Genomic DNA, 12,935 nt, shown 5'->3' with positions numbered 1-12,935 from the left:
TATACTCAAAATGAAAGCATCATTATTTTTTATTTTATTTTATAGGTTATGTAGGCTACTGATATACAGCTGCAGAAAGAATTAAGAGACCATTTTAAAATGTACTATTTATAGGTACTGTATGTGTTGAGGTAAAATGATCATTTTGTTTAATTCTGTGAACTACTAACAAAATTTCAACAAAAAATATGAAATATGAAAACTGGAGAACAGGTCAAAGTAACAGAAAAGATGCTCTGTATTTTTCAGACCTCAAATACTGCAAAGAAAAGAAGTTCATATTCACTTTTAAGCAATACTACAGTAATATTTGTACATGTATTTAGGAAAATTTCAAAAATTACTTTTTTTATGCGATAACCTGAATTTTTATCAGTTTTTATGTGTCTTGTCATGCTGTCAGTCTTTCACATTGCTGTTGGATGACTTTGTCACTCCTGAGGATTGATTTTGTTGAAATTTACTGCAATGGCCACTATACAGTACATCTAGAAATGCTGATTGAATGAAAATTTTGAATGGTCTCTTATTTTTTTCCGTGGCTGTATATACTTTTCGCCATGATATTCCACTAAACTGCAAGGTGCTTTAGACAACATCTGCAAATTCATTTCCAATGATCCTTTTTTTTTAAATGTCTGCAATTTCCTGAACTAGCTACCAATAAGATGTTCATATATGATGAGTAGAGTAAGCACGGATCTGTTCATTACACCAGATCACTGACAAAAATGTCCATTCACAAATCTTGTCTAAAGGTACTAAAATGCTGGATGAAGGTATTTTACACAGAGGTATGTTTATGACTGGTTAATGAGTAAAAATTCCAGCTGTAGACAAGCAATCAGTATACAACAGAGTCAGATTTGAAAGCATAAATTAGAACTTTATTTTATTACAATATTACAAAAAATGAGTAGCACAACTCTCATACTCATCAGATTCTTGCCACACATTCAATCGACAGCCACAGAGTGACAGATACGAGAAAGACTTCTAAAAGCTTCCTCCATTTCACAGAAATTGCCAAAAAAAAAAGATTTAAATAATGAGAAAAAATCTAGTTCAGAATTATAAATAGCACAAATTGCAAAACTGAAGCTTTGAAACTTGGAATAAAAAGATTTTGTTACAGCCCAGTACTACACACAGCTATAAAACATAACAATAAAATATTCTTTATTTCTTTGTTTACATTTATAAAGTAATTCTAAAGAATTGCTTTTCTATTCAACAAAAACTTGAGTTAATAAAAATAAACAAGGAAAAATGCTGTTCCTTTATAGTCTATTTTTCAAAATCAGAATCATTATACCTTTATTATAATCATGCTTGTTTTCAAAGGAAAGTCCAAGGACCGAATACTTAAGGCTTCATGAGAGCTGTTCAGGAGAGGCAAACAGACAGTGAGTCTAAACAGACGGACTCACTGGCACACACACCCCATCCACCGTAACACACACACCTGTACTCACATGCACACGCAGCCGCATTCATACACAATTATTACACTTCTTTAAAGTTACAGCAGTACAGTAGATTAGCCAGTGTACAATAAAATATGCAATTCATCTGCTGTTTCACCTTTTTGACTTTTCCTTAAAAAAGTCCTCAATTTAACCACAAATGATCTTGCAAGTGATCAATTTGGTCAATTCAAGCACACTTCACAAAAGAATCAGTAGCAACTTCTACTTTGTTATTCTAAAGAATGAATTTAACAGGATCATACATCCTTGATTTGGTTCATAGTTAGTTTCTACATAATATTAGTAACAAGCCTACAGACACTTTCTTCAGTAGTATGTTTAGTCCTGCAAACCCACGTACAACTACACCACATGTGGCCCACCTGAAACGACATCATTTACCTATAAAATTCAAGTAATAGTTTCTCATATGTTAAGAAGAGTATAATGATAAGGTTAAAAATGGCACAGCTTAAACATTAGTAGCTTTTCTCCTCTGTCCAACAGAGAAAATAATCTTTCACAATCATTAATCAAAACTTCACTCGCATTGGTTACTGAGAATGACCATAGCGTAAGCAGGATGTATATATTACCGTTACTCTCGTGTCTTGAAAGTTTCAATGTTTTTGTCTGAAAAAACAAGCTGTTTGAACCCTTTACAAGCAAACAACAGCTCACAGGTAGAGACTACATAGATTTGAGACACTATTATATACATTTCCAATGCATACAGTGTGACAAATAGGGTTCCTTTTGTACAGGAACACATGCTAGGAGCTTTTAGCTACGGTCCCAAAATATTAAGGGACTAACTGACATGTTCCCCCATAGTTTGAGGACTGCAAAAATAAAGAACAAAGATAGTGTTATGATGAAGACGTATGTGCTTATTTGCCATCTGGACGTTATAGGTCAGGACTAAAACAAAGAGCGCTCAAATGAAAGGAGGTTGAATGAAACAGAAATATGTTCATATATAACACCTCAGATCCAGGTACTAGGATTTGCTGAGAGAGAAGTAGAAAATTATAATAAATGATAAAACAATTCCCTTCAGTAAAAGCACTCTCAAAATAAACAAAACAAAAATTGATCACTTGCAAGATTAATAACACAGAATATCTCAGAAACACTGCTCTTTTGTATTTGTAGGTTTGTATTGGTTTCGCTTGTTGAATTAACGATCATCCTTGAGTTTTCATTTCATCGATAAGAGCTCATTTCATTTGTTCAGTTCTATTGTTAAGACTAACAGAAGATGACACGAGTGTGTGTTGGCTGACTTCACTGAGGAGAGAAACTGTGTCTGAGGCTTGTGGGCTGAAGCTTATCTGTACCCTGGGTGCTGGCCTTGCAACTCGGAGGGGGGGACCACTACCCGACCCATAGGGGGTGGCCTGTGCATCTTCCCCATCAGGATCAGATTCTGATCTCGGAAGCAGGGCGTCTGGAAATCTGCTCCCATGCAATCTGCTGGTTGCATCAGATTCGTCTGCCCTAATAAGGCACCCCCTACTAATCGGTAATGGGCCGCTCCTCCTGTGGGGGCGCAGTCCATCCCTGGGGTGGGGTTGGTATTGCCCGTGCCAGTGCCTGCAGGACCATGGAAGGGCACGGGGAGGTCCTGTGAGTTGGAACTGTCGCTGTTGGGCGTGGGAAGAATGCTACCCCACACCGACGGCTGGTGGTAGTAATGGCCGTTGTTATAGTGCGTCACCGCGCCTGGGGGCATTGCATTGTTGCTGTTATTGTTGGCAAGTGGGGGGGAAGGAGAGGAGGGCTTCATGGCATAAGGCTGCCCCATGCTCATCTCTGGGGGATAGTTAATGCCCTTACAGGGGAGGCCAGTGTCATGAGGTGGGGGTTTGCAGGGGTGTCCGCCCCCCTCAGGGATGTGCTGGAGGTGAGCTAGCTGATGCTGATTCCATGACCTCATCTGAGGATTACACTGTGGCTGATGTTGGTGATACTGTAGATGTTGTTGATGCTGTTGTTTCATATCGTTGTGATACATGTGGTTCATTGCCCCCATGTTATGTGGTGGCATTGCACTCACCGGTGCAGACGCAGTCGCTTTATCTGGAGGTCCGAGAGCACAGGATGGGTGCATGAGACCGGTATGAGGTGCGCTAGGGTTACCCCCGTGCACCGAGACTTGCATCCTGGCGTGGATGAGTAGATTTCGACTAATGGGACTGGGGTTCGCGATCTGCCCTTCACACATTGATGTACCACCAGGGCCCTGAGCTCTAGCCTGGCAGAACTGGTTTATCTGGTGCACTATGCTGTTCAAATCAGCCTGGCGACCCTGGTGGACGCCTCCGGCCATGGACAACGGAATGGTTGAGGTAGAAACAGTCACATTAGGAGGGGCATCTGCAACTGGCAGCTTCCTAGCGCCTACCTGCAGGCTTGGTGGTGGGTTTTGGAGGTGCTGCTGAGGAAGCAGAATGGCTGAAGGAGGGTGGGGGCCTGAATGGCCTAAAGAAGCGGCGTAGGAAAGAGTCTGGGGCCTTGGAAGACCCTGTGGTTGCTGCGGCATGGAGGCGGCAGGTGGGTGTCTGAGTCCTTGGTGTGGATGTACAGATTGCTGCTGCTGCAAAGTCTGGAGATTCTGAGGGTGTGGAGGAAGTCCCTGGGGATTCTGGGATGCTCTGGGAGGACCCTGCGACGGGTGGTGCAAATTTAAAGTGCTGGCCGAGGTCGCTGCATATGGGGCGCCTGTGGCATTCATAATCACCTCTGGGTGTAGACGTGCCCGTCTACCGTCAAAGTCCTTGATGATACCCTTGACCAGGGGCACTTTGACGACGGCAAGGAGGCCGCTCTTGGCAGTGGCCTGAGGGGAGGGGTAGGGGCTGTATCGGGGACCAGCGGTGTCCAGGCCGTTGACAGTACGGCGAACGTGGTTCCGCTGAGGGACCTTGACGCTGTTGGGGAAGATCTTGATGGTGAGTGGATTGTTGGCAACTTTTTTAGCATAAGCATCCAATTCCGCAGGGGTTGGATACTGAGCAGATCTCATCCTTTGTGTAGTGTCCCCTATAAGGAAAAAGGGACAAAAAGGAGAAGAAAAATACATTATGTTTTGAAAAAATGACTATGACGTATGATCTGCCTATTCAGTATAGAGAGCAAAGCACTGTCAAAGCAGGTTTTCTCTCATTACAAACCAAAGTGCCATTACAAAGTCGGAAGAGACCTTAGCACATTGTGAAAATGTTTTAATGTAGTGTGATTTGTGTTACTATCAAACCAATGCAAACTGGTTCATTTTAATTGGTAAACTGGTTGATGTAAATGCTTAAATTTGTGGGCAAACATAAATTCTGTTTATGTGTTTTTTTAAACAAAACTTTGAATCTTTGCGTTTTCCACATGGAGGAAGGTATTTTGATTCATTCAAGTACATATTCAAGTACACAAAATAAAAAAATTTAACATCTTAATCTGATAAATCAGAGTAAAAAGGCAATTCCAGCATTATAGATGGGACATTTACAATCAAAACCTGAAATTTAAACTGTATACTGTATTACCAGTATAATGAACCATCTGTTTATATTTTCCTAAGGCTCAGACGTCAGGAAAATATCAATCTATAGACATTTTCTATTTAAGATATACTTTATTTAAGATTTAAGACATATTTGTATTTCTGGAGAACAAATGCATGAGGGATTGCTCTTCACAGACCATATAATAACTATTATATTTACAAAGAATACGGACCGTTATGAACGTGACACTTAACTGCCTATGAAAAATCATACTGAGACCTCACAAGGGGTTTAAAGCACCAAATATTGACATCTGACAACTATCATTATGGTAAAAACCTTTGGTAAAAATAATACATTTTCAAATTGTTTCAAGGTAAGTTTGACATTTCTATGAAAGGATCACTAGCTGTCGAGCTGATGTTACATACTTCCTGTGTGCCAAGGTGTGACCTGTCACGGCAGGGGTTGTGCACGCAAGACACGCACACACACAGCACTCTGAACACTAAGACCGTCAGACACCATCAATTGCTGTTAAGCGTCTTTTCTTGCAGTATATTTAACAGCACCTTTGTGATTCCACACTGTGTGAGTCTGTTTAATTCCCATCTGCATTGTCTGTCTGCGAGTGTGAATTGAAACATGTTTTGCCCTGCTCCCATCACTGCTTAAAGACCCCCGAGGGACTTTCTGCAACAGCACATACCATAAAAAAAGATGAACTAACAGTGCATGTGGTAAGTATCTGAGTGGGTTTCTTTCCTTTTTTCTTGTACTCTACAACTGCAACCTTCCATCCTTTAAACAAAAACAAAATCTGACCATTGTGCACGCACACATACACACACTGCCATTACTTTCACAATCACTCTAATGCTTTTAATGGTGAGCATAAATCCGGCCAAATAATTCGCTCCACGATCATGCTGCCTTTTATGTTTTAGAGGTGTACAGATCTCCGCTCGCAACATAAGCTCACTCTCAGGAAGAGCAGTGGCGCACTAAAGAAAACCATTCCCACCTGACATGACACCTCTGATGCGATGGGATGAGAAGAAAGGTGAGCGGGTGAGAGACAGACAGAAAAACAAAGGAAGAGAGCGGTAGAGAGAGAAAGACATTGAGGATAATAAGTGCTCTCTGTGAGGCTGCTGTCTGCCTGCTGAAAGGGGCTCTTTGTATAAAACAAGCTTTCATCACTCGAGTGGAGAAAAGCGGGAGGGAGACTTCTGATGTACCCACCTGCACTTCCCTCACACTGATATGACACACACACAAACGCGCACAGTATTAGCATGCGTTCCTGGCCCCTTCTTCCCCATTGATCGGATAGACAGCCTGTGCACTGTGACTGAGCTCTTTCATCCAGCCTGAGCCGATTCCGTCACTGCTCACGGCTTACACTGCCCCTGACAAACACTGAACAGATACCCAACACTTCCCACCACACTCTCCATAACACACAACCCAACCAACACGCAAAAGAACCATTCACACAGATAGCAAAGTGTTTCTGTAGCTGGAATAGCATGTTGCAAAACAAAGTTCACTTTCAAGCAATACAACAATAATATTTGTACACGCATTTAGGAAAAGTTTAAAGATTATGTTTTACGTGATAACCTTTTTATCACAGTTTTCATGTCTTGTCATGCTGTCAATCTTTCACGTTGCTGTTGGATGACTGTCACTCCTGAGGTTTGATTTTGTTGAAACAGACACTGGACTGGAATGGCCACAATACATCTAGAAATGCCGTTTAAATGAAACATTATTTTCTAATTGTCCACTAGATAACTTTGGAGAGGCCTAAGGAAAATCTAGGGGGGAAATCTCCCTAGCCCCCCCTATGGACCCAGCTCTAGGGTGTAGTATTTCTTTAAAACTTCACGACAGCACCATTGGGACTACAAATTCTTATTGGTTGCCAGCCAATTATCATACATTATGTTATAATTATCATATATTATCAGCTAAAACACTGAATAAATAAACATGAAGGGGACTGTATACATTGTAGTAAACAAGAGCCACTGAATTTCTGAGGAAATTGCTGAGCTTTGTACACAATTCTCTAACCACAGACCACAGATTCTGCGCCGCACAACTAATACAGCAAAGAAGTGTCTAATATGTTCATCTTGATTAAACCGATCTTGTTAATATAGTCTCTGGTGAAATTAGTGCTTGTTTGGAGCCACAGCAGGCCGCCCAATCATCAACTGCATCCTCCAGCACCTTGCACAGCATCCAACTGTCATGCTGTTCACTCATCTCTCAACTGTCTCTCTCTGCCCTCTATGTGGGCTGTTGACTAAACAAAATGGCCCCTGACATTTCTTTGCTAAAAAGCTTTCCTGCCAATCTCAGGGCACGTCAGCTGCCTTCACCGGCTGCCTACATTCGCTCACCTCTTTAAAAGAGAAAGAGGAAATAGAAGGGAAATCAGATGAAGAGGAAAAAGAGCCATGTTGGGCCCAATGAATGAACCACCACAGGGCTAGATCAAGGATTAAGGATGAGGAGACTCATTTTCTTAATAAGTCACAAGGGAGTCTATCCTTGTTTTCACTGCTTCTTCCCTGCACCTCTCTTTGTGTGTCAGCAACAAGCTCCCCTGTGAAGTGACATCCAGGGGAAGGCCGGCTTGTGATAATGAGGAGTCAATCTCGTTCGGATTAGTCCACAACACAATCTCAATGCTGTCACGCATACACTACGAGACACAGGGGACAAAGGCAGAGGATGGAGCGGGTCAGCTCTAGGGAATGACTAACTAAAAATAGTGACGCAACTAACTTAACCACATCATTTTTCAGTAATAACTGTCATGTCAGGCCATGCAGCTTTATTGAGGAGTGTGTTGAAGGAATGATCAAAACATCAGTTTTGATTTTCTCAGTCATACGGCTCTTTAATATTTTGTTCTAGAATAATAAAAACCTCAACAAAACGATGATGAGAACTATGTTGTGACTAAAGAAAACTAAAATCAAACCCTGCTTCCGAAATCGGCTGCTTCCATTCTATATAGTAGGCGAAAATTAGCACGAGTCATGAATAGTATGTCCGAAACCTTGTATGCAAAAAACAGGCGAGAAATACGCAGATGGTCTACTAAGATTTGTGAGTGTGCATTGGATGGGCACTACCCTATCCCATGATGCCACGGGAGCTGACCAAGAGTCAAAGGTTAATCAAATAAAAACAGCCGAAAACTTTAAGGCGGATGTCCGTTTTCGAAGGTAAGTTCCGAAAAAGGTGTTTCTCGAGACTAAATTATGTTTTTACCAACTTCTACGTACAGGTTGTATTTAATACGTAGAAGGTCAAAGAGCATACGGGTAACATGACAATAAAAAAGGGCAGAAGCACTGTCTGGAATGTATTCATACTCCCACTCATACTATATAGGATGTACTGTTGGGCTTTTATCGGCTCACTTTTTCTCAAAATAATCCATTTTAAATAAAATGATCAAATAAAATGTTATATTTATATTTCACAATTGTACATTTGTCCACAAAAAAAGAAATGTATAAGCAAATGTGTTTAGATCAAATTATTTTTAAGATCACAAATTACAAAACACACTGTTGAACGGTAGTGTACAAGTTGTGTGTTTGTTTATTTTTTTAAGCAAACTACCTTTTCAAAAGCGATCTTGGTAAGCTCCAGTCTCGAAGGATCAGTGGATCAGGTGGCATTTAAACATGCACAGAGCATATACTTGCGTGCATCTCACTGAAGGACATCTCTAGAGCTGGTGAAGCTTGATACCAGTTCTGACTCGCTTCTCTCTAGGATTTATCATTAGAACAGTGGTTTCTTTAACCTCTCTCTCGCTCTCATCAGCAGTGATTTGAGGATCACAGTAATCAGGCAAACCCCAGGAGACCTATTACACACACATGGGGCTGTTACAGCTATTGCCAAGCCTTTCTGTCCAAGTACACCATACACATCTCCTTACTGGCTCTTTACCCTTGAACACAGCCACCCACACACTTTCAAATCCTCTCTGCAGATCTGAGTGGGTGTCCTTATATAGTTTATAGGGTTATTCCTCAAGGTGACAAATCTTCCTTGTTTTATTTATCTCTTTGTGTTCCTTTAGCTCGGCTTGGAAAAGCATAGCACTAACAACACCAAGGTCAAAGCTTTGATTCGGGAACACACAGCCCGGTCAAAGTATACCGTGAATGCACAGTAAGTTTGCATAAAGTGTCTCCCAAATGCATGAAAGTCACATGTAAATGTCTTAGTCTTCAACCATCCCTTCTTCCAACTCATCCCATTGAAAGAAAACATGTTACAGGGTATCTGCAGGTTTCTGAGAGTTGGATTTAAGACCTTTTTAATACCGTGCAGAATGAAATTTAAGACCAATTTCATAGCAACAAATTTGCACTTCCCCATGGCTAAAGCTCAAACTTTTCTCCATGTGGTAATGTCCAGTCCACTCACCTAACGAACCCCCCGCGAACGTGTTATTTGTTAGTTGGTTCCGCCTATTTTGTTCTGCGTGACAAATAGACGTACATGATTTTAAAACGAAAATAAAATCATATTTACGGTGTCGGTTCGACTGCATTTCTAAGACCTTGGAAACGCGGATTTAAGACATCTTAATGCTAATTAAGGCCTTATTTTGACATTATGGAATTTAAGACTTTTTAAGACATTTTAAGGATCCGCGGACACCCTTGCATGTAGATAAAGTCTTTTGCCCTAATCTACTTTCATGGCTGGTGTTCCTGCATTCCAAGGTATATTCTAGCACTTCCTGATCCTGCTCGTCTGCTTCCTGTGTCTCCTGAGGGAATGTGTGCTCTTGCCAGATGCGCTTCAGTAACATCTGGACCCCAGCAGGGAACAGATGAATTTGAAGGGGCAGTTAATGACATGCCACGGGAGGTTTAAACCAGCACTTGCATCATCGCATTAGTTAATGCCGTGTGCTTTAAACAGATGAGCCTGTGCTTCATCCCAGAACCTTTCAGATGATGGGCAAAATCACATAATATTTCTGTGAGACATTTCCATTTCATATTCTGTGAGTTCAGTAGCCGCTACTATATTGTGATGTAAATTCTTGTCAGAAAATTACACTTAAGCTTATGCCATGTTATTAATTTTGCATTGTTAGACCTATAGTGCAGTGTTAATTTCGTTGACGAAAACTATGACGAAGATGATTCGTCAATGACATCTTTTCACTGACGAAAACAAGATAACTAATAAAAATTAATTCATGATAACAAAAACTGTAATAATAATATAATGTCATTTTCTTCAACTAATAAAAACGAGACAAAAGTCAAAAGTTTGAGTTTGTCTCCACACAATTTACAAAGCATCTTATTTTCCTTCACAATCGGCGGTAAAACACAAATGCTTTTATATGCCAATGTTAACTTAGTCGCAACTAACTCCTGCTGCTGCATAACGTGAAATCGATTCGAGAAAATCCTAAATTTCAAATCTGAAAACGCAATTATCGTCTTTGAACATTAATGAATACACTCTTTATCATTGCATAATGTCCTTCCTTATAGTATTGCGAATACTTCCAGAATATCTTGATTGACAGGAGTTTCGTCCAATCAGCAGTAACTATCCCATTTCAACAAAATAGCAAACTTTTCTGCTTTCTCGTTTTTTGTTGTTGTGTTTTCTGACTTATTTGTTTCCTGTGGTTTGATATTTTGTTTTTAAATTTGATTTAAATCATTTAAACATTTTCAGATTTTGTTTCATTTTATTTCGTTTTACATAAGTAGGTTTGCAATTTGTTGTCTGGTTTTGCACTTCAAGACCACAGTATTGGACTTAAGGAGTTCGTGGCAATATTCATACATTTAAGGTTTGAGTCTAAAGCTGCAGGTATAGCCCGTCCGAGCGCAGCCCAAATTTTGAGACCGCGCGGACGAAACGCGTACAACAGCGCATGCGCAAGAAAATGTTAAGAACTCACTAGGAGGCAACACACACACGGAAAGTTTGGGGTGTGCAGTTGTCGAAGAAGACCGACACAAAAGTAACACGCCGAAGCCGAGGAGCCAAAACACTACAACAAACAGTTTGAGTACAACGGAGAACGAATTCGACGAGCGTTTGTGTAATGTGTATATCATTTATATAATTCAAGTTTAAGAAAGTATAAAGATGTGTTCAGGGTGGCTAATTGTTATCTCTCTCTCCTGCAATGGTGGAGCCACAATTCTTCTATCATTAATTTGCAGTGGGCCTGTGAATAACGCAGCTCAGTGCTGTCCTCTGACGATCTCATGTGTGCATGTGCCGAACTCGGAAAGTCAAGTATACCCGCACCTTAAGGGCAACGTTTTGGCTTTGTGTACAGCACTGTTGCCTTACAGCAAGAAGGTTCCTGTTTCTCGGCTGAACCAAGAGGCCATTCTGTGTGATTTCTGCATGTTCTTTCTGTGTCAGCGTTGGACCCTGTTCCTTCAAATACTCCGGTCTTCTCCGCAGTCTAAAGAAATGTAGATTAGATGAATTGGAGACACTAAATTTCCCTTGTGAGTGTGTGTTTGTGAATGCCCTGCGATGGACAGGCCATCTATCCAGGGTATATACAATCCGAGACGCTTGGACTGGCTCCAGTCCTTCTGTGACCCTACAGAGAACAAGCAGATTTGGAAAATGGATGGATGGTTTGATTTGAAAGTTGACTTGGCATTTGTTATTTTTGTTTAATTTTGCTCGACAAGCAATTCTGGCACCACATTGGGTCACCTCTTATATCCAAAATACACTCACCTAAAGGATTATTAGGAACACCATACTAATACGGTGTTTGACCCCCTTTCGCCTTCAGAACTGCCTTAATTCTACGTGGCATTGATTCAACAAGGTGCTGAAAGCATTCTTTAGAAATGTTGGCCCATATTGATAGGATAGCATCTTGCAGTTGATGGAGATTTGTGGGATGCACATCCAGGGCACGAAGCTCCCGTTCCACCACATCCCAAAGATGTTCTATCGGGTTGAGATCTGGTGACTGTGGGGGCCATTCTAGTACAGTGAACTCATTGTCATGTTCAAGAAACCAATTTGAAATGATTCGAGCTTTGTGACATGGTGCATTATCCTGCTGGAAGTAGCCATTAGAGGATGGGTACATGGTGGTCATAAAGGGATGGACATGGTCAGAAACAATGCTCAGGTAGGCCGTGGCATTTAAACGATGCCCAATTGGCACTAAGGGGCCTAAAGTGTGCCAAGAAAACATCCCCCACACCATTACACCACCACCACCAGCCTGCACAGTGGTAACAAGGCATGATGGATCCATGTTCTCATTCTGTTTACGCCAAATTCTGACTCTACCATTTGAATGTCTCAACAGAAATCGAGACTCATCAGACCAGGCAACATTTTTCCAGTCTTCAACTGTCCAATTTTGGTGAGCTCGTGCAAATTGTAGCCTCTTTTTCCTATTTGTAGTGGAGATGAGTGGTACCCGGTGGGGTCTTCTGCTGTTGTAGCCCATCTGCCTCAAGGTTGTGCGTGTTGTGGCTTCACAAATGCTTTGCTGCATACCTCGGTTGTAACGAGTGGTTATTTCAGTCAAAGTTGCTCTTCTATCAGCTTGAATCAGTCGGCCCATTCTCCTCTGACCTCTAGCATCAACAAGGCATTTTCGCCCACAGGACTGCCGCATACTGGATGTTTTTCCCTTTTCACACCATTCTTTGTAAACCCTAGAAATGGTTGTGCGTGAAAATCCCAGTAACTGAGCAGATTGTGAAATACTCAGACCGGCCCGTCTGGCACCAACAACCATGCCACGCTCAAAATTGCTTAAATCACCTTTCTTTCCCATTCTGACATTCAGTTTGGAGTTCAGGAGATTGTCTTGACCAGGACCACACCCCTAAATGCATTGAAGCAACTGCCATGTGATTGGTTGATTAGATAATTGCATTAATGAGAA

General features: G+C 41.2%; 1 protein-coding gene across 2 annotated transcripts in view; it reads right to left on the bottom strand.

Annotated features, from left to right (window-relative positions):
• Positions 1-874: 874 nt before the first annotated feature.
• fam222ba (family with sequence similarity 222 member Ba) overlaps positions 875-12,935 on the bottom strand; it is a 64,162-nt gene continuing 52,101 nt past the window's right edge. For both annotated transcript variants that reach the window (XM_057357291.1, XM_057357282.1), the window contains exon 3: positions 875-4,514. In XM_057357291.1, coding sequence (XP_057213274.1) covers positions 2,800-4,514 — 1,715 coding nt within the window. In that variant the 3' untranslated portion in view covers positions 875-2,799. The remainder of the gene's footprint in view (positions 4,515-12,935) is intronic.

Source organism: Triplophysa rosa, linkage group LG2 (genome assembly GCF_024868665.1).
Source record: "Triplophysa rosa linkage group LG2, Trosa_1v2, whole genome shotgun sequence".
Taxonomy (NCBI): Eukaryota; Metazoa; Chordata; class Actinopteri; order Cypriniformes; family Nemacheilidae; genus Triplophysa; species Triplophysa rosa.
Note: the sequence above shows the minus strand (reverse complement) of the source record. Positions and strands in the feature narration are given on the sequence as shown.